Below are 22661 nucleotides of genomic sequence, written 5' to 3'. Positions count from 1 at the left end.
TTCCACTCACGGTTACATTTCCTCCTCTTTCTCTTGCATATCTCTAATCCTAGAGATCTGAGTCCTGGTTAATAGCAGACTCTAGCAAGGCCATTTGTCTGGGTCCTTCAACTAGGGCAGCGGTTCCTGTTCCTACTCCTGCCAATACCCCGGCTCCCAGCAGTACTGCTAGGGTGAGTGTGACAGGCTCTCTTTTATGTCTGGTCCGCCCCTCAACCGTCTCTTCAAAGTCCTCATCCCCATGATATATAAGGCGGGGGGAAACCCTAACCATTACACAAAAATCTTGAGAGTTGTTAAATGCCTGAGTGGACACACAGGGAGTTAGACCTGTTCTGCATGCCCACCGAGTTCCTTTTTCAGGGATTAAATAGGAACTGTTAGGGGAAATTGAAATAGTCTGCAGGCATCGGGCCTTGTCTGAGGCAGACGGGGTTCCTAGACATATTACAAGGAAGGGGTCTAGCAGGGTCCGTGGTCGGGATGTCCCAAGTCTCCAGCCCTGCCACAAGCTGACAGAGGTCTGGATACAGGGACGGCCACCAAGTCCAGGGGGGGATGGTCATTGAAAGTCACTTCCCATACTATGTCACTGGTCCCTGATATCACCTGCCATGTCTGCCAGGTCGGTTGGTGGGGATTTGTTGCGGCGGCGGACACACAGCTTGAGGGGATTATCTGTTTTCTCCACTGTCCACTGGTCATCAGGAGCAGGAGCAGGCTTGAGGTGTGAAGTATGGATCCAAGCAGCGATGCCATCGACCTTTACAGCGGTGGGTGTGATGAGGAGGACCTGGTAGGGTCCCTTCCAGCGGGGTTCGAGGGTCCGGTGTTGGTGTCTCTGGACATAGACAAAGTCCCCAACCTGGTAGCGATGCGGGGTCCCGTCTCCTGCTGGCTGGTAAAGGTCAGACAACTGCTTCCATAGGCAATGTTGCACTCTGGCCAGGGCCTGTAACCTAACAGACAAGGGGGTATTCGGGATATTTATGTCAGAGGGGGATAAATCCCGAATAGGCGGAGGGGTTCCAAAAAGTATTTCAAAGGGAGTTAGGTTAGTTTTAGCGGAAGGGGTATTTCGAGCCCGGAAAAGAGCGTATGGTAGGAGCATTACCCAATCTCTATGGCCAGTCTCTATGACTAATTTAGTTAAGGTCTCTTTAATTGTTCTATTCATTCTCTCTACCTGTCCTGAACTTTGGGGTCTATAAGCACAATGTAGTTTCCAATCAATCCCCAATATTTTGGCTACCCCCTGGCTTACCTGGGCCACAAACGCCGGTCCGTTATCAGACCCTATTACCTTTGGAAGGCCAAATATAGGAAAGATTTCTTCCATAATCTTCTTAATTACCACCACCGCCATCTCATGTTTGGTAGGGAAGGCTTCTACCCATCCTGAAAAGGTGTCTACAAAAACTAAGAGATACCTTAGTCCATACTTGGCAGGTTTTACCTCAGTGAAGTCTACTTCCCAATATTGGCCTGGTCTGGTGCCTCGGAGACGGGTTCCTCTGGTTCCTTTGGCTAGGTAGGCATTTACCATCTGGCAGGCCTTACAAGCTTTGACTACTTCCTTTGCCATTTGCCTCTTCTCGGGGGTGGTCAATGTTTTATCATCCTGAAGCAGTTGTACCAGTTTGTCAGTCCCAAGGTGGGTGAGACGGTGGGCCATTGTCTCAGAGAGAGTAGCCCAGGAAGGTGACTTCGGGTTGGCAGATCTGGGCCTTTTTGGCGGATGCCCGGTATCCCAGTTTGGCCAGTTCAACAAGCAGTTTCTCAGTTCCCTGTTCGCACTGCTCTATGGTGGCGGCTGCAAGTAACAGATCATCAACATACTGCAACAGAGTTACCTCAGGGGTGGAGGCTCGGTAGGCACTCAAGTCCTGGTACAGCGCTTTGTCAAAGATGGTGGGAGAGTTCTTGAAGCCCTGGGGTAGCCGCGTCCAGGTGAGCTGTCCACTGAGTCCATTCTCAGGGTCCGTCCATTCGAAAGCAAACAGGGGTTGGCTGTCCTCATGCAGGCGCAAGCAGAAGAAGGCATCTTTCAGGTCCAGTACTGTATACCACTTCCTGTCAGGACTGAGGGTACTGAGGAGGTTGTAAGGGTTCGGGACCGTTGGATGTATGTCCATTACCCGACTGTTAACCTCTCTCAAATCCTGGACTGGTCTATAGTCCCCTGTCCTTGGTTTCTTCACTGGTAGCAGGGGGGTGTTCCACCTTGATTGACAAGGCCTCAGGATCCCTTGTCCTAGCAGCCTCTGGATGTGAGGTCTAATGCCTTCCCGGGCCTCTTTACTCATGTAGTATTGTTTGACCCTTATGGGGGTGGCGGAGGCTTTTAAGTATACTACCACTGGAGGCCTTTGTACTGCCAATCCTGGCCCTGCCATTTCTGCCCAGGCCTCTGGGAAGCTCTGAAGCCACCTGTCTTCTGTTGAATGGGGTCCGGGGGCAGGGGTCTCATACAGTTTATACTCATCTTCAGCAGACAAGGTCAGCATGGTCACAACAGGCTGACTGACAAGAGGGTTACTGAATCTTACTTCTGATCCCTGAGGTTTGAAATCAATACTCGCCCCCAACTTGGTAAGCAAATCCCTCCCCAGCAGCGGGGCAGGGCATTCTGGTATGACCAGAAAGGAGTGCTGTACTTTTCCCCTCCCCAGGTCCATTGTCCTTTTAGTTGTCCATGATCTATGCTGGCATCCATTTGCCCCCTGGACCAAGGATTTTTTGTTTGAGAGGGGACCCAGCGGGCTCTGCAAGGCAGAGTAAACCGCTCCTGTATCCACCTCAAAGTCGATTGGTGTCCCCTCCACATTGAATGTTACCCTGAGTTCGGGGAGGGGGTCCGAACCCCGACGCCCCTAACCTTCCAGGGCAAGGAGGTCTGCGGTCTTCTTCTTTTTCTTGGGACAATCTCTAGCCCAATGTCCTTCCTTTACAGTAGGCACACTGGTTAGGTCCTAATTTTGGTTTTTGGTTTGGGCCCAAGGTACTATGCTTTCCTCTTCTATCTTGTTTCCCTACTACGGTAGCCAAAATCTTCGTTAACTCTTTATTTCTCCGTTTATCTAGCTTACTTTCCTGATCCTCACGTTCTTTTTCTAATCTTTGCTCCTTTTCCTCTGCTGTCTCTCTTTTATAGTATACCTTATCAGCTTCCTTGACTAAATCTCTCAGAGCCATGTCCTGTAACCCATCCATCCTCTGGAGTTTCCTCCGAATATCAGTAGCTGACTGTCCTATAAAAGCCATAGCCAGTGCCCCTCTCTGTTCTTCAGACTCAGGGTCGAAAGGGGTGTACCTCCTATAGGCTTCTATTAGTCTCTCTAGGAATCTGGATGGGGATTCCTCTGGCCCTTGAATTACTTCTCTTACCTTAGCCAAATTAGTGGGGCATCTCGCCGCTGCTCGGAGACCCATCATCAGAGTCTGGCGATAGAGTAAGAGTCGCTGCCTACCTTCAGGTGTATTAGGGTCCCAGTTAGGCCGCCTCAGGGGAAAAGCCTCATCTATAAGGTTGGGAAGTTGAGTAGGATGACCATCAGGTCCAGGAACCAATTTCCTGGCCTCGAGGAGAATTCAGTCTCTTTCTTCTGAGGTGAAGAGGATACCTAAAAGCTGCTGGCAGTCATCCCAAGTGGGCTGATGGGAAAACATAAGAGACTCGAGAAGGTCAGTAAGTTTGACAGGGTCCTCTGAAAAAGGCGGATTATTGTTTTTCCAATTGTATAGATCTGAGGAGGAGAAGGGCCAATACTGAAGCGCCGGCATGTTCCCCCCTTGGCCGTCAGGGACAGGGGGTCCGAAAGGTCGAAGGGGCAGGGTGACGGCCACGTCATCTGGGTTTTGTGCTCTCCGGCTCTGGGTACCTTGGGCTGGACCCTCCACTGATGGTCCCCATTCGTCCTGATGTGGGGCCCCAAGCTGGGGACCAGCAGCGCTGGCAGGGACATCCCTGGGATAGGGAGGCGGGAGTCCCGAATCAAAAAGAATAAGGTCAGTTTGAGATTCAGGGAGAACAGAGGAGGGAAGGGGAGGATACAGGGATGAAGCAGGCGCCGTTGGCTCCGGAGGTTTGAGTGGAAGCATAGAGCAGAGGTCTGGATGAGTTAGAGCAGGTCTGGGAGGGCCCGGAGTGGTGGAGAGGGTTATTGGAAGGGAGGGTGCAGGGGGAGGAAGGAAAGGTTGGACCCAAGGAGGAGGGTCGTCAGCCAGGTCTTCCCAAACCCAAATATAAGGCTGTTGATCCGGATGGCCATGAGGTCCTGGACTGAAGACAACTGCTTTAACTGCCTTTATGGTGTCCTTGTGAAAGGTTCCAGTGGTCAGCCAACCTACTCCGAAGGTGGGCCACTCGGAGGCACAGAAAGTCTGCCACTTGCGCTTCTTAACAAGAAGAGACAGATTATGGGCTCGGGCATCAACCTCAGACCAATGAGACAAAGTCAGGGACAGTGGGGTGGAAGTTTTCTGTCCCATTTCAAACCCAAAAAGACAATAACACACAAATAAGACAATAACCAGGACAATCACAAAGACGAATAGACTAAGCCGGCTGCGCCGTGAATGGCAAAATGAAACTAAAAATAAACCTAGCGGTCCGGACCAACAAGCTCGGTTGGAAACTGGCAACAAATCTACAGATTCTGTCTGAGACAGCAGATGGACTTCCAAGCGTCCTTGGTCGTCCTCACACTCCAGGGCGTCCCCCGGAGTCGTGGCCTGCGACCCCCTGACACGTCTGTCGGTCGCAGCCAGGAGGGACTCACGTCCCTGCCTGACAGCCACCGCCAGTTTCACTCACCAAGCGTCAGGCGTGCGTCTCATGGTCTGCGAGGAGGCGGGATCTCGGTGGGACCTCCAAATGTTGACCGAGGGCGCACCACGAAGACTCTAGACCCAAGTGTGTGGGTAAAACAGAAGAAAAAGTTTATTACACTCACGAGCGGGCCCAAGGCAAAGAGATGGCCAAGAGCACTCTCAGTCTTTTTGCAAGGGCTTTTATACTTTGGTAGGCAAGCAAGCAACCGTTTACAGAAGCTGAGTTGGCAGTTAGTCGTTAACCCTTATCCTATCTCTATCTTTATCAGGAACACATACATACCTATTCGCGTAAGCAGGTTGGGGTCCAGCTGCCTCCTGTGAACTAGCTCTAAGCAAATTTCTAAGTGGTTTATGGTAGGGAGCGGTCAATTCCTGCTTTCTTTAATTTTAGTCAAAAGGTCAAGCAGAATTTTTCCACTCACGGTTACACTATGATATATGAAATCTGAAAGTGTTGGGATTATGCCATCCTCTTTCAAAATCTTGTTACCAGTTGTATGGCTGCGTAGCCACTAAGTAACTTTGAGTGAGGACACAGTGATATGGATGAAGAGGGATGGCTGGCGAGCACATTGCCAAGAGCTGGAGTCACAAACATTGTGAGGGAAGGGAAAGGTCAAAGGAGGGACTGAGAAGTAGGTCCTGGTGAGTCTGAGTTTTTTATGTTACTGAAAATGACGCTTGTCAGATAAATGATGTTTAAATGCTTCTAGAAAAACATACATTGTTCTTATTTTTCAGAGGAAGTAATTCACAATAAAAATCATGAAGACTTTGGATAACATACATTGTTTTTATTTTTCAGAGGGAATAATTCATGATAAAGTCATGAAGAATTAGACAAATATTTATTAGCCTAGATAATGTCGATACAGGAGTATTGCAAAGACTTTTTAGAAAAGGTGAGTTCTCTGTGATTCATAGAAACTATAATTTTCATGTTCACTTCCCATCTATTGATGGCACTCCACGCGACAATGCTGTATAAATATGAACACTGAAAAGCATCATTCTTTTTTATTTTATTTCATTTTATTTTATTTTATATTTTATCTTATTTTACTTTATTTTTATTTTATTACATGAGAGGCAAGGAGGCAGTGAGACAGACTCCCTCATGTGCCCTGACTGGGATATACCCGTCAAGCCCCCTACTGGGCAATGCTCTGCCCATCTGGGGCCACTTCTCCATTGCTTGGCAACCGAGCTATTTAAGCACCTAAGGTGAGGCCATGGAGCCATCCTCAGCACCCACTTGGCCAACTTGCTCAAACTATTTGAGTCACGGCTGCGGGAGAGAAAGAGAGAAAGAAAGAGAGAAGGGGGAGGGGTGGAGAAGCAGATGATCACTTCTGTGTGCCATGAATGGGAATCCAACCTGGGACTTCCACATGCCAACCCAGCGCTCTACCACTGAGCCAGGGCCAGACAGACCTGATTCTGACAGCAAAGCAGGTTTCCATAAAAGTCCAACAAAGTGAACAAAAGAAAGAGGGAGGCAGATTTTATTACATTTATTTTTGTTTTGTTTCCTTAGTTTCTTCGGATTTTTTTAAAACTCTACTCAACTGGTCAAGAACTTGTATGTATGGTTAAGTAACATATCTGCTAGACCTAAATCCATATAAGGAAAATAATGCTAATCCTGTTTCCATTGGCATTTTAAAATGCTAAAACTATGGATTAGTGCAGTAGCCCTAGGCTGTTGCATTCAGGCTTTGCATTCCAAAGCCATTGCCAGATCTTCCTCATTTTCCTCACTCCTTCTCTCTGCATCCCTGAAGGCCCCAAAGTGCCTTCCTTAATTGATACTGTATAACTGAATAAGGAGTAACAGAGAAAATAGTGTCTTTCAGAAGCTGATAGTCTAGTGCAGGGGTGGGGAATCTTTTTGGCTGAGAGAGCCATGAATGCCACATATCTTAAAATGTAATTCTGTGAGAGCTATACAATGACCCATGTACGTTATGCATTATCCAATAAAAATTTGGTGTTGTCCTGGAGGACAGCTGTGATTGGCTCCAGCTGCCCACAACTATGAACATGAGTGGTAGGAAATGAATGGATTGTGTTGGGCAGACAAAATGTATTATGCTCACTTTGTTAAAGATTACGCTGCCCACGAGGAGGCCGTCGCCCAGGTGATATTAATGTGTGTTGAGAATCCTTGTAGCCTGGGGCTTGGTTTTGGGATTAAGCCTTTCCCACCCTTTTTTTGATGTGGGGTGGTACAATCCAATCATGCCTCAGAAGTGACTTTGTATTAGAGACTTCCCTATTTTATATATTGGATTAAGAGTTTGGATTTCTACACTATAAAACTGGGCCGGAGCGGGAGCTTACGCTCTTGGTTCCTGAGGTTAGCATGAGAGAGCAGAGAAGGTAGAGCCAGCAGCGGAAGGAGGCCACGTGGGGGAGGCCAGGAAAAGCAGCCAAGATGGCGGAGTGCTGAGTGAGACCCCAGTTTGTGTAGAGTTTGTATCTGGGATAAGGAAGGAGATGGGGAACTGAGGAGAATAAGGCTGGTGAGCTAGAAACCTTTGATTCTAGGAAACTCGGATAAGTCAGTGGCTTTGTGAGCACTGAATGTGACTGGGTTTTGGAGCCCAGTGTGTATTTTTACTTGCCTGCTGGGTGCAAGCTAGAATTAAAGACTATGGCCCATCAGTTTTTGGCTCCGCTGTTTCTTTACCGACTGTCCGAATCCAATGCGAACCTGCATGTGAATGGCCCCGATGGCGGCTCCTGGCTTTACATTTGGCGTAGTCTGTGGCAGGATTCGATACAGATCGGCAAGGAGCCTTTGAGCAGTGGAGTAGAGAACTGGCTAGTGTTAGGGTTCCCCATGGCTATCCTTTTGGGGATTGTAGCTGGCTGACTTTTATAGCCATGCGTGAGGAAACTGAGAGCTCTGTAGAAGAGGCTGCCCAGGACCTGCAAACTGAGCAGCGGAAGGAGCTGGAGCAAATGCAGGAGAAACCGATGCTGACCCTGGAGCTGGAGGAAATGCTGGAGGAGGAGGCTGACCAGGTTTGCGAGATTCGCCTGGAAATGGAGCAGCTGCTGGAGGAGGAATCACAGGTTCGTGAGTTGCAGATTGCCCTGGATGTTGTGGAGAACCAGCAGCGGCAGGAGGCCGGGGCTGAGGCTGAGGCTGAATCTGAGGCCGAGTCTGGAGCTGCAAGGTCTGCAGAGCAGAAGGCGGCAGCGGACGGAGGCTCGAGCCCGGCAGCCAGAGCTGGTGTTTTCAGTTCCTCTTTGGAAGATGAGGAGAATCGAGCTGGAGTTGTGATCTACAGTCTCCAGAAGATGGAAGCCCAGCTGGAAGGAGCACCTACTGAGGCCCCGGTAGGTCTGTGATTTTGGGACATAGGGCTGGACATGCTATCCGGAGCAGAGATGGAAATGCTGACTGCCATTGCCACATGCCCCTCTTTGGGACAGTGTAAGACCTGCCAGGACGGCAGGAATGAGGGGGGTGGCTGATGACCCATGTGCATGGACTGATTTCCTGGACTACGACCGGAGTGGGCATTGGCTCGTTTGTTGGATGGACTTACGGATTATGGATTTTGGACAATGTGAAATACCCTGATGGGGGTGGGGGGGTGGCTTTGCTAGAAGCACTTCCCTGCCCCGGGAAGCTTTTCCCGTGGCTAGAAAGAAGGTCGAGGACATTTTGTGCTTTGGGCAAAGTGCTCAGAGACTGGTGAAGTGTACCTTTGTGATTGTTGAAACTGTATGATTTGTGCTGTTGTAATTTGTGTAATGTACCTAATTTCCTTGCACAGGGATGCCGGTGATGTAAATTGTGGGTAGTAAAGTGAGCATAGGGGTGGATTGTTGGGCAGATAAAATGTATTATGCTCACTTTGTTAAAAACGGCGCTGCCCACGTGAGGCCGTTGCCCAGGTGATATTAATGTGTGTTGAGAATCCTTGTAGCCTGGGGCTTGGTTTTGGGATTAAGCCTTTCCCACCCTTTTTGATGTGGGGTGGTACAATCCAATCATGCCTCAGAGAGGTGACTTTGTATTAGAGACTTCCCTACTTTGTATATTGGATTAGAGGTTGTGAAGCTACAGTATAAAGTGGGGGCAAAACGGGAGCTTGCGCTCTTGGTTCCTGAGATTATCATTAGAAGAGAGAGCAGAGGAGAGCAGAGAAAGGCCACGTGAAGGAGGCCAAGAGAAGCAGCCAAGATGGTGGAGTGCTGAGTGAGATGCCAGTTTGTGTAGAGTTTGTATTTGGGATAAGGAAGGAGATGGGGAACAGAGGTGAATAAGTCTGGTGAGCTAGAAACCTTTGATTCTAGGAAACTCGGATAAGTCAGTGGCTTTGTGAGCACTGAATGTGACTGGGTTTTGGAGCCCAGTGTATGTTTTTACTTGCCCGCCGGGTGCAAGCTAGAATTAAAGACTATGGCCCATCTGCTTTTGGCTCCGCTGTTTCTTTACCGACTGTCCGAATCCAATGCGAACCTGCCTGGGCTGGGCTGCTGTGATAGTGGCCCTGGCCATGGCTGTTGGCTTTACAGATTGTAATACATGAGAATGTTTTATATTTTTAACATTATTTTTTTTATTAGCAGCCATCAAAAGAGCCACATCTGGCTCACGAGCAATAGGTTCCTGACCCCTGGTCTAGTGGGAAACTCATGGGAAACTCAAAATAACTCTAATTTCCCAAAGGACTTTCAATGAATAACTGAACAAGCTTTCACTTGAAAGGTAAACTGAACTGCACTGTACTGTGATGGAAGTCGCTGCACCCCAAAGCATGTAGAGAAACGAGGGGTGTGGTATAAGCCTAGCAGGCAAGAATGCCATTCCGATCAGTCCTGGTTCTGGTTAGCACAGTCTCAGAGTTTGGGGGCTGTTAGATTCTTTAGGTGAATCTTTTATTTTGCTGAGAGGAAACTGAAGTTCAGAGTGGGGTGACCTTCCCAGGATCACATAGCTAACTGGTACAGAGCTGCCTCTCAAATTCCCAAACTCCTTACTGTCACTTTTCTGAGCTAACAGGATAAAATAAAATAAGCCTACCACACACATTTTCACAGCTTATCTTGATGCTGCAGGGCCTAAAACATGGTGGAAAAAGCAAGAGTCAGAGTCAAGAAGTCAGGCTTTTGAGTCCCAGCACTCTCTCTACATGACTGTGTGGCCTCAGCATGACACTCAGCCTCTCTGGGCCTCTGTTGTCTTATCTGTGGGATGGGAGTGACAGTGCCTGTTGGTCAAATAAGTTTGTAAATATGATATATATGTTTGCTCGCTTATAGTTTGCATTGGGTGTGGGGGACACACTGTAAGCGGCTGGATGGTTATAGCCTGAGGCTTAGTTTTAAGACTAAACATTTCCCCACACCCTTGACTGATTGCATGATGTGGAGTGGTGCACTCTCATGAGGAATCCCATTATGCCTTAGATAAGTGACTTTGTATCAGAGACTTCCTTGTTTGTATATTGGATTAAAGGTTTGGATTTCTATACTCTAAAATGGGGCAGACCAGGAGCTTGCTCTCTCTCTGTTCCTGAGATTAGCATTAGAGAGGAGAGCAGAGAAAGGCCACGTGAAGGAGAGGAGAAGCAGCCAAGATGGTGGAGTGCTGAAGGAGAAGCCAGTTTGTGCAGTTTGTACTGAGAGGAGATGGGGAACAGAGGTGAATGAGACTGGTGAGGTAGAAACCTTGATTCTAGGAAACTCAAATAAGTCAGTGGCTTTGGGAGACCTGAATGGAAAGGGAAGTGTTTTCCCACTGTGTGTATTTCTTGCCCACCGGGTGCGAGCTAGGATTAAACCTAATGGCCCACCAGTTCTTGGCTCCATTGTTTCATTACTGTCTGTCTGAATCTAATGCGAACCTGTGATGATGGCTGTGGCTACTGGCTTTACAGTGCCTCAGAGTGGATTTGAGTATTAAATGAAACAATGTCTCTGAAATTCTTCACAAATTGTGAAGTTCCATGTAAATGTGAGGTATTATTTTTATTGTTGGACTGTATATCACCTCAAGGCCTTTGTTGTGTGGGATTTCTGGTATTAAAGACGTCCAGCTGAGAAAATGCAGGATAATGCACTTCCTTACCCATGATGGGACTTGGAAATATCATAAAATTAAAGGCTGTTTTTAGAGTAAGTTTTCACAAGTGTGATTGTTTTTTAGTAGTTCTCCATCCACAACAATAAAGAAGAATAACATTGGAATATATTCTGATTAGTGTTTTAGCCAGGTTTCACTTTTTTATTATTTTCTTCTAAGAGTGGTCTGTTAACTAACATTCATCTTTCCATCTCAAATTTGGTGGCTCTGTGTGACTACCAACTACAGTAAATGGAGACTGTGCTCCCTTCTCTCACCACTGAGAAATGGGGAATGGATGTATTAATTGCTGTTCACAGGGTACTGGCATAGGCACTTGGGAATGTAGCTGCGGTGGGGAAATTTAAACTGTCACAAAAACAATAAAGCTCATAATGGGATGATCTCAGAGATGACTTGTGTTCAGAAAACAGAGGGAGCTACCACTAGCAACTCAACTCAGTGCTTCCATGGATGGAAATTTCCCCAGCTTTGAATGTGGAGATTGTCCAAGATATAAAGACAATTATCCAAGTAAAAATAGAAAGAATAACTGATGGGTGGGACACATAAATCCCTTTTCCATCACTATGATTCAGTTGCCAGGCTACACAAAGTTAACCCTGTTTTTCTGTGGTGAAATGGGGATAATTGCCCTGGCCAGATAGCTCTGTTGGTTAGAGCATCGCTTTGAAGTGCAGAGGTTGCTGGTTCAATCCCTGGTCAGGGTACATACAGGAATGGATTGATGTTCCTGTCTCTTGCTCTCCCTCACTTCCTTGCCCTCTAAAATCAATAAAAGAAACATTAAAAAAAAAAAAAAAGAAAGAAGAGGGATGCTCATTGCTGTAAAAAAGAAATGGGGGATAATGTATTATTCCAATGATTGAAACTCAGAGATAATCACCACACTTTATTTTTGCCAATGGTTTTAAATATTTTCATAGAAAAATTCTTTCTACTAAGAGCAGTCATTGATTGGTGTTCATTTAACCTCCTTTTCAGTGTTGAATACTCTTGATTTTGAATAAAGAGAAAGCCAACAAATATTGATAAAGCTGGTTTTCAATGTAAACATGTGTTCTATAAGGTTATAAATATTTAAGTAATATTTATGTGGTTTTGTTGTAGAACTAAGAAAAGAGCCCTGGCTGGTTGGCTTAGCAGTAGAGCATCAGCCTGGCATGTGGAAGCCCTGGTTCGATTCCCAGTCAGGGCATACAGGAGAAGCGACCCTCTGCTTCTCCACCCTTGCCCCCTCTACTTCTTCCTTTCTCTCTCTTCCTCTCCCACAACCATGGCTCGAATGGTTTGAGGAATTTGGCCTGGGATGTTGAGGATGGCTCCATGGCCTCACCTCATGTGCTGAAATAGCTCAGTTGCTGAGCAACAGAGCCACTGCTTCAGAAGGGCAGAGCATTGCCCTATAAGGCTTACCAGGTGGATCCCTAATGGGGCGCATGTGGGAGCCTGTCTATCTGCCTCTCTGCCTCCCTGCCTCTCAATAAGAAAAAAAAAGAAAAAGAAAGAAATAAGAAATGAACAAAACAAAACAAAAAGGATAGCTATAAATAGTAAAAAGATGCTTCATAAAACTTAGAAAATGCTACAGTGTTTATAAAGTACTATAAGATATTCACAGTGGTTGACATGATTTCAGTTGCTCTGTTTTTGTGCAGACACCCTCCCTCATTCAGCGTGGTGGTGTAGCAAGTCCCCTGGTCACTTTCTCTTTGGGTCTTACTGAGACCCCAGGAGTAACTAACTGCACTGAGCTACCCACTTTGATCTCTTGTCCCCTGGCTGCTGTCCTCTCCTGACTCACTCCTACTTTACTGGCTGCTCTCCTGCCCAACCACCAGTGCTGAGTGTCTCAAGACAGTGGTCCCCAACCCCCGGGCCACGGAGCGGTACCGGTCTGTGGGCCATTTGGTACTGGTCCGCAGAGAAAGAATAAATAACTTACATTATTTCCGTCTTATTTATATTTAAGTCTGAATGATGTTTAATTAATTTATTTTTTTTCACTTAATAATTTTATTTTTTTATTTTTATTTTTTAATGGGGTGACATCAGTAAATCAGGATACATATATTCAAAGATAACATGTCCAGGTTATCTTGTCGTTCAATTATGTTGCATACCCATCACCCAAAGTCAGATTGTCCTCTGTCACCTTCTATCTAGTTTTCTTTGTGCCCCTCCCCCTCCCCTTCCCCTCTCCCTCTCCCCCCTCCCCCCGTAACCACCACACTCTTATCAATGTCTCTTAGTCTCACTTTTATGTCCCACCTACGTATGGAATAATGCAGTTTTTGGTTTTTTCTGATTTACTTATTTCACTCCGTATAATGTTATCAAGATCCCACCATTTTGCTGTAAATGATCCGATGTCATCATTTCTTATGGCTGAATAGTATTCCATAGTGTATATGTGCCACATCTTCTTTATCCAGTCATCTATTGACGAGCTTTTTGGTTGTTTCCATGTCCTGGCCACTGTGAACAATGCTGCAATGAACATGGGGCTGCATGTGTCTTTACATATCAATGTTTCTGAGCTTTTGGGGTATATACCCAGTAGAGGGATTGCTGGGTCATAAGGTAGTTCTATTTTCAGTTTTTTGAGGAACCACCATACTTTCTTCCATAGTGGTTGTACTACTTTACATTCCCACCAACAGTGTATGAGGGTTCCTTTTTCTCCACAGCCTCTCCAACATTTGCTATTACCTGTCTTGTTAATAATAGCTTATCTAACAGGGGTGAGGTGGTATCTCATTGCAGTTTTGATTTGCATTTCTCTAATAACTAATGAAGATGAACATATTTTCATATATCTGTTGGCCATTTGTATTTCTTCCTGGGAGAAGTATCTGTTCATGTCCTCTTCCCATTTTTTTATTGGATTGTTTGTTTGTTTGTTGAGTTTTATGAGTTCTTTGTATATTTTGGATATTAGGCCCTTATCTGAGCAGTTGTTTGAAAATATCAGTTCCCATTTAGTTGGCTTTCTGTTTATTTTGTTATCAGTTTCTCTTGCTGAGCAAAAACTTCTTAGTCTGATGTAGTCCCATTCATTAATTTTTGCCTTCACTTCTCTTGCCTTTGGAGTCAAATTCATAAAATGCTCTTTAAAACCCAGGTCCATGAGTTTAGTACCTATGTCTTCTTCTATGTACTTTATTGTTTCAGGTCTTATGTTCAGATCTTTGATCCATTGTGAGTTAATTTTAGTACAGGGGGACAAACTGTAGTCCAGTTTCATTCTTTTGTATGTGGCTTTCCAGTTTTCCCAGCACCATTTATTGAAGAGGCTTTCTTTTCTCCATTGTGTGTTTTTGGCCCCTTTATCAAAAATTATATGACTATAAGTATGTAGTTTTATTTCTGGGTGTTCTATTCTGTTCCATTGGTCTGAGTGTCTATTTTTCTGCCAATACCATGTTGTTTTGTTTGTCGTGGCCCTATAATATAGTTTGAAGTCAGGTATTGTAATGCCCTCAGCTTCATTCTTTTTCTTTAGGATTGCTTTGGCTATTCGGGTTTTTTTATAGTTCCATATAAATCTGATGATTTTTTGCTCCATTTCTCTAAAAAATGTCATTGGAATTTTGATGGGAATTGCATTAAATTTGTATATTGCTTTGGGTAATATGGCCATCTTGATTATATTTATTCTTCCTAACCAAGAACAAGGAATATTCTTCCATCTCTTTTTATCTTTTTTGATTTCCCTTAACAATGGTTTATAGTTTTCATTAGATAAGTCCTTTACATTCTTTGTTATGTTTATTCCTAGGGGTTTTTTTTTGGTTTTTTTTTTGTTTTTTGGTGTTTTTTTTTTGGCAATCGTGAAAGGGATTATTCTTTTGAGTTCGTTCTCAAATGTTTCATTTTTGGCATATAGAAAGGCTATTGACTTCTGTATGTTGATTTTTGTATCCTGCAACCTTATTGTATTGGCTTATTGTTTCTAGTAGTCTTTTTGTGGATTCTTTGGGGTTTTCAATGTATAGGATCATATCATCTGAAAAAGTGATACCTTCTTCTTTTCTGATATGGATGCCTTTTATTTCTTTGTCTTGTCTTATTGCTCTGGCTAGAACCTCTAGCACCACATTAAATAAGAGTGAAGAGAGTGGACAACCCTGTCTTGTTCCTGATTTAAGGGGGAAAGCCTTCAGTTTTGTGCCATTTAATATGATGTTAGCTGATGGTTTATCATATATGGCCTTTATCATGTTGAGATATTTCCTTCTATACCCATTTTGTTGAGAGTCTTAAACATAAAATTGTGTTGTATTTTATTGAAAGTCTGTTCTGCATCTATTGATAAGATCATGTGGTTTTTGTTCTTCGTTTTGTTGATATGGTGTATTACGTTAACCGTTTTACATATGTTGAACCATCCTTGAGATTCTGGGATGAATCCCATGTCATCATGATGTATTATTTTTTTAATATGTTGTTGTATTCGATTTGCTAGTATTTTGTTTAGTATTTTAGCATCTGTATTCATTAGAGATATTGGTCTGTAGTTTTCTTTTTTTGTGCCATCCTTGCTTGGTTTTGGTATGAGGGTTATGTTAGCCTCATAAAATGTGTTTGGAAGTATTGATTCTTCTTCAATTTTTTGGAAGACTTTCAGTAGAATAGGAACCAAGTCTTCTTTGAATGTTTGATAAAATTCGCTGGTATAGCCGTCTGGGCCTGGACTTTTATTTTTGGGGAGGTTTTTAATGGTTTTTCTATTTCTTCTCTACTAATAGGTCTGTTTAGGCTTTCTGCTTCTTCTTGACTCAGTCTAGGAAGGTTGTATTGTTCTAGGAATTAATCCATTTCTTCTAGGTTGTTGAATTTAGTGGCATAAAGTTTTTCATAGTATTCTACAATAATTCTTTGTATATCTACGGTGTCTGTGGTGATTTCTCCTCTTTCATTTTGGGTTTTGTTTATATGAGTTCTTTCTCTTTTTTCCTTGGTAAGTCTTGCCAAGGGTTTGTCAATTTTGTTGATCTTTTCAAAGAACCAGCTCCTTGTTCTATTAATTTTTTCTATAGTTTTTCTGTTCTCTATTTCATTTATTTCTGCTCTGATTTTTATTATCTCCTTTCTTCGGCTGGTTTTGGGTTGTCTTTGTTCTTCTTTTTCTAGTTCCTTAAGATGTGAAGTTAAGTGGTTCACTTGGGCTCTCTCTTCTTTGTTCATATATGCCTGAAGTGATATGAACTTCCCTCTTATCACTGCTTTTGCTGCATTCCATAGATTCTGATATGTCATTTTCATTAGTCTGTATATATCTTTTGATCTCTGCACTTATTTCTTCCTTGACCCATTCCTTTTTTTAAACTATGTTGTTTAGTTTCCACATTTTTGTGGGATGTTTTTCCTCTTTTTTGCAGTTGAATTCTAGTTTCAAGGCTTTATGATCAGAAAATATGCTTGGTACAACTTCCATTTTTCTGAATTTGCTGATGTTGTTTTTGTGGCACAACGTATGGTCAATTCTTGAGAATGATCCATGTACATTGGAGAAAAATGCATACTCAGTCACTTTGGGATGAAATGTCCTGTAGATGTCTATCATATCCAGGTGCTCTAGTGTTTTGTTTAAGGCCACTATATCTTTGTTGATTCTCTGTTTGGATGACCGATCTAGAGCCGTCAGCGATGTATTGAGGTCTCCAAGTATGATTGTATTTTTGTCAGTTTTTGTTTTAAGGTCAATAAGTAGCTGTCTTATATATTTTGGTGCTCCTTGGTTTGGTGCATATATATTAAGAATTGTTATGTCTTCTTGATTCAGCGTCCCCTTAGCCATTATGAAATGGCCATTTTTGTCTCTGAGTACTTTTGTTGTCTTGTAGTCAGCATTATCAGATATAAATATTGCTACGCTTGCTTTTTTTTTGGTTATTTGCTTGGAGTATTGTTTTCCAGCCTTTCATTTTGAATTTGTTTTTATCCTTGTTACTTAGATGAGTTTTTGTAGGCAGCATACAGTTGGATTTTCTTTTTTGATCCATTCTGCTACTCTGTGCCTTTTTATTGGTGAGTTTAATTCATTTACATTTAGTGTAATTATTGACACTTGTGAGTTCCCTATTGCCATTTTATAGATTGCTTTCTGGTAGTTTTATGTCTTGTTTGATCGTTCTCTTTTGTTTTTCTATCTTTTGTTTTTATTTGGTTGTGTTCCATACATCTTTCCTCTGTTGCTATCTTTTTTAAATCATGTGCTTCTGTGGTGGTTTTTTCAATGGTGGTTACCTTTAAGTAATGAAAAGGGTTCCTACCCTGTTCATTGTAGTGCACTATTTTGTGAGTAGTTTTGCACTCCATCGTCCTTTGCTACTGTTAATCTCCATCCTCTTTCCCCCCTTTCTTTTTGTTGTCACAGTTTCAATTTGGTTTTATTGTGTTCTTCTTGGAGCTTTTACTTGTGGCTTTGTTTTTTTTGTTTGTTTGTTTTTGTTTTTATTCTTTGTATTTGATTGGAGAACCCCATATAGTAATTCCTGGAATGGGGTTTTTCTGATGATAAATTCCCTCATCTTTTCTGTATCTCTGAATGTTTTTATTTCTCCTTCATATTTGAAGGATAGCTTTGATGGGTATAGTATTCGTGGCTGAAAGTTACTCTGTTTCAGGACTTTAATTATTGGGGTCCACTCTCTTCTAGCTTGTAGATTTTCTGTTGAGAAATCTGATTATAATCTAATGGGCCTTCCTTTATATGTTGTATTCTTCTTTTCCCTGGCTGCCTTGAGAATTTTTTCTTTGCCATTGGTTTGTGCCAATTTCATTATGAGTTGCCTTGGAGTAGGTTTGTTGGGGTTAAGAAAACTCGGAGTTCGGTTTGCTTCTAGAATTTGAGGCTTTAATTCCTTCCACAGGCTTGGGAATTTCTTATCTATTATTTGTTTGAGTATGTTCTCCATTCCATTTTCTCTCTCTTAGTGTAGTTCAAAGAGAGGAGAGAGTAAGACTAGCAGAGAATTAAACGACAAAATTGGAGGAGGGAAAAAAAAATCAAGAATGAAGATAGGAGACACAAACGAACAAATATAATAAAATGGGGTAGGTTATAAAGCCTGCGGATTATTCTTGATTTTGAGAGGTTATCTTCTTGCTTTCTCTTTTCTCTCCCTCTTCCTGGTTGGTGACTCTGTACCCCGGGTTCTGCCCCTTTGGCACGCTCAGGTAGAGGTTTGCAGTTGATAAGTCTCTATGGCGACGTCATGTATTGTGCTTCAGTCTTGTTGGCAGTCGAGGCTCATTAGCATTTATAGGCTCTGACAGTGAGAGAGTCCGTGTTCCTGGAGCCTCTCTCCTAGTCTTTCCTTCCTCAATTAGTAGCCTGATAATCCAGCTATGGGGTTGCTGTTGCCTCTGCCTGGATAGTAAGAAGCTCAAAGAGCTGGCAACTCCCTACTCTATTCCCCCACTCAGCACAGGGCTCTGGGTAAGGCTCAGTCAGTCAGAGCTACTAGCATAATCAGTTGGAGCTTCCGCCCACACAGAGGCCTCTGACTCTGCCCCTCTGTGGGATAACACGGGTGGCACCCACTGCTGAGGTGCTTGGAGGACTCTCTTGCTCACTCTCCGTGTGCGCCAACCAGGATATCAGGCTGGCCGCCTCACACTTTGAGCAAAACCCCCACCCGCACGGAAAAGTTCCAGGGTTGGAATTGGCTCTTGCTCCCTCCCCATGCGCAGCTTTTTCAGGGCGCTGGGGCAGCCTGGGGATTCCGCTTTTGGCCCACACAAAGGTCTCTGACTCTGCCCCTCTGTGGGGTAACATGAGCGCCCACTCCTGAGGTGTTCGGAGGAATCTCTTGCCCACTCTCCGTGTGTGCCGACCAGGATATCAGGCCAGTCGCCTCACACTTTGAGTGAAACCCCTGTTCGCACAGAAAAGTTCCAGCATTGGAATTGGCTCTCGCTCCCTCCCTGTGCACAGCTTTTTCAGGACACTGGGGTGGCCCCGGGATTCTGCTTTTGGCCCACACAGAGGCCTCTGACTCTGCCCCTCTGTGGGGTAACACGAGCACCCACTGCTGAGGTGCTCAGAGGAATCTCTCGCCCACTATCTGTGCGCACCGACCAGGAGATCGGGGCGAATGGCTGCCCTGCTCGTCTTTCTTTGTCTGGGTTTGGCACGAATGTTAGCTTGTATTGACTGGGTTGCCACAGGTACAGTTTTTCCTTGGCTTGGATCTCCGTGCCAAAGCCTGGTTCGGCCGTTTGTGCCACGGCCTGGATCTATTCACCCCCATTGCCTGCCTTAGTTTCTATACTGTCAGTTCCCAATGAAAGCAGCCCTATTTAGGTTAGTGAGGAAGGCAGAGCATTTCTTACTCCCTATTTTCCTCGGGGTTTGATTATATATTTAGCCAATTTTTCACTCGACCATACCTTCAGGTGTATTGAGAAACATCTGGAGGCTCCAAGGATAGGTTTTTTTATTTCTGGTTGAAGATCTTGTTGAGTTTTTGGGGAGATTTATTGGTATCACTTTCTACCGCGCCATTACTCTGACGTCATCTCTCGATGTTTTATTTTTTAAAAATGACCAGATTCTGCCCTGGCCGGTTGGCTCAGCGGTAGAGCGTCGGCCTAGCGTGCGGAGGACCCGGGTTCGATTCCCGGCCAGGGCACATAGGAGAAGCGCCCATTTGCTTCTCCACCCCTCCGCCGCGCTTTCCTCTCTGTCTCTCTCTTCCCCTCCCGCAGCCAAGGCTCCATTGGAGCAAAGATGGCCCGGGCGCTGGGGATGGCTCTGTGGCCTCTGCCTCAGGCGCTAGAGTGGCTCTGGTCACAATATGGCGACGCCCAGGATGGGCAGAGCATCGCCCCCTGGGGGGCAGAGCACCGCCCCTGGTGGGCGTGCCGGGTGGATCCCGGTCGGGCGCATGCGGGAGTCTGTCTGACTGTCTCTCCCTGTTTCCAGCTTCAGAAAAATGAAAAAAAAAAAAAAATGACCAGATTCCCTCTGTTATATCCGTCTAAGACTCACTCCTGACACTTGTCTCGGTCATGTGATACGTTGCCGCTAAAATTAAACACACTAACTAGCAAAACGAGTGAAAAAATTCTATCAAAAGTTTTTTTGTGAAGTGGAAAGGGCCAGTGAGGAGACAGAAGAACCTACTACCTCGAAGAAAAAGAAGGCTCCATTTAACAGAAAAATACCAGGAGTTCTACTTGAAGTATGGATTTATCGCAACTGGTGATTCCAGCGCACCAAGGCCGCTCTGCATAATATGTGGCGACTGGCTAAGTAATGAGGCAGTGAAGCCTTCAAAACTGCTTCACCACTTGGAGACCAAGCACCCTACCTTAAAAGACAAGCCTTCTGAATATTTTGAAAGAAAAAAGCATGAACAAGAAGGACAGAAACAATTATTGGTGACCACTATATCAATAAATGTGAGTGCACTGAGAGTATCATCCTTGATGGCTAATTGTATTGCTAAGACTAAGAAGCTATTCACCATTGGTGAAGAATTGATCCTTCCAGCCACTAAAGACATTTGTTGTGAACTTCTAGGAGAGGCTGCAGTTAAAAAGATAGCACAGATGCCTCTTTCGGCTACCACCGTCACACGGCACATTGAGGAAATAGCAGAGGACATTGAATCACAATTGTTGGAAAGGATTAATAAATCACCGTGGTACACTCTCCAGGTTGACGAATCTACAGATATTGACAACAAGACAATGCTACCTGTTTACGTGCGTTATCTTTATTAAGAGCATGTGCATGAGGATATGTTATGTGCACTAGCATTGCCAACCAAAACCACAGCCGCAGAACTATTTAAATCGCTGGATGACTATCTATCAGGAAAACTGAAATGGTCTTTTTGTGTTGGCATGTGCACAGATGGAGCTGCTGCCATGACCGGAAGGATGTCTGGTTTAACTACTCGGATTAAGGAGGTTGCACCTGAATGCGAGTCTACGCATTGTGTCATTCACAGGGAAATGCTGGCTAGCCGAAATATACCACCGGAACTTAACAGCGTATTGAATGATGTCGTTAAAGTTATTAACCACATCAAAGCACACGCCCTTCACTCACACCTGCTGGAGCAGCTTTGTGAGGAAATGAATGCGGAGCACAGACACCTTCTCTTGTACATAGAAATAAGATGGTTATCCCAAGGGAGGTCCCTGGCCAGAGTGTTTGAATTACGAGAGCCGATGCAGAGATTTCTCTCAGGAAAAAGTCACCGCTAGCAGCACAGTTCAGTGACGAGGAATGGATCACTGGGCTTACTCGGGCGATATATTTAACCTCCTCAATGAACTCAATCGGTCACTTCAGGGGAAAATGATAACTGTCTTCAAGTTGACAGATAAAGTAGCTGCATTTAAAGCCAAACTGGATTTGTGGGGACGACACGTGAACAGGGGTATATTTGACATGTTTCAAACATTCGTGGGAATTTTGGAAGTGACTGAGCCCAAGCCTTCATTGTCCCAGCTGGTGCACGATCACCTGTATTTGCTTTTAAAAGAGTTTGAACGCTACTTCCCAACCACAAAAGACCCATGAATTGCCAAGAAATGGATCCATGATCCATTTGTCAATAAACCAGGTGAATCTAGCGTGTCTATGCAAGAAGAGGATCAACTACTGGAGATCGCAAATGACGGCGGCCTTAAAAATATGTTCGAGACTACAACTCAGCCAGTGTTCTGGATTAAAGTCATGGCAGAATACCCTGAGATTGCCACAAAAGTACTAAAAACCCTATTGCCATTTCCGACATCCTATTTGTGTGAAGCGGGATTTTCTGCAGTGACAGCAACCAAAACAAAATTACAGAATAGACTGGACATAAGCAACACACTTTGGGTGTCATTGTCTCCCATTACCCCTAGATGGGACCGTCTTGTTGCAGAGAAACAAGCTCAGGGCTCCCACTGATTTAGTATTATGATTGTTGAGAGATAGGCTACTATCTCTCATTCTATATAAACATTATAATAAATAACCCTTAACTTAGAATATTCATAACAATGGTGAGTTGTATTTTCATGCACTTTATATTTGTTTTTGTATTGTATCTTATTTTTATTATTATTATTATTATTAAATTTAATGCAGTGACATTGATAAATCAGGGTACATATGTTGAGGGAAAATATCTCTAGATTATTTTGACATTTGATTGTGCTGTATACCCCTCCCCCAAAGTTAAATTGTCTTCTGTCATCTTCTATCTGGTTTTCTTTGTGCCCCTCCCTTCCCCTAACCCCTCTCTCCTTCTTCACCCCCTCCCCCCTCTCCCAACCTCCCGCCCCTGTTGCCATCACATTCTTGTTCATGTCTCTGAGTCTCATTTTTATGTCCCTTCTATGTATGGATTCATCTTAGTTTTTTTTTTTTTTTTCTGATTTACTTATTTCACTCCGTATAATGTTATCAAGGTCCATCCATGTTATTGTAAATGATCCGATGTCATCATTTCTTATGGCTGAGTAGTACTCCATAGTATATATGTGCCAAAGCTTTTTAATCCACTCATCCTCTGATGGACACTTGGGCTGTTTCCAGATCTTCGCTATTGTGAACAATGCTGCCACAATCATGGGGGTGCATTTCTCCTTTTCGAGCTGTTCTATGGTGTCCTTGGGGTATATTCCTAAAAGTGGGATAGCTGGGTCAAAAGGCAGTTCGATTTTCAGATTTTTGAGGAATCTCCATACTGTTTTCCACAGTGGC

At 44.2% G+C, this 22661-nt stretch overlaps 2 protein-coding genes across 3 annotated transcripts in view; one reads left to right on the top strand and one right to left on the bottom strand.

Annotated features, from left to right (window-relative positions):
- Positions 1-22661, top strand: part of FRY (FRY microtubule binding protein) — a 620873-nt gene that overhangs the window by 70541 nt on the left and 527671 nt on the right. The window lies entirely within an intron of this gene.
- Positions 1680-4806, bottom strand: LOC136325087 (uncharacterized). Its single transcript, XM_066258893.1, is given in 2 exon segments — positions 1680-2946; positions 2948-4806. Coding segments are annotated over 2 exon segments (2811 nt in total). The 5' UTR covers positions 4492-4806.

This window comes from Saccopteryx bilineata, chromosome 2 (assembly GCF_036850765.1).
Source record: "Saccopteryx bilineata isolate mSacBil1 chromosome 2, mSacBil1_pri_phased_curated, whole genome shotgun sequence".
Taxonomy (NCBI): domain Eukaryota; kingdom Metazoa; phylum Chordata; class Mammalia; order Chiroptera; family Emballonuridae; genus Saccopteryx; species Saccopteryx bilineata.
The sequence above is the reverse complement of the archived record's forward strand: the minus strand, read 5'-3'. Positions and strand labels throughout refer to the sequence as shown.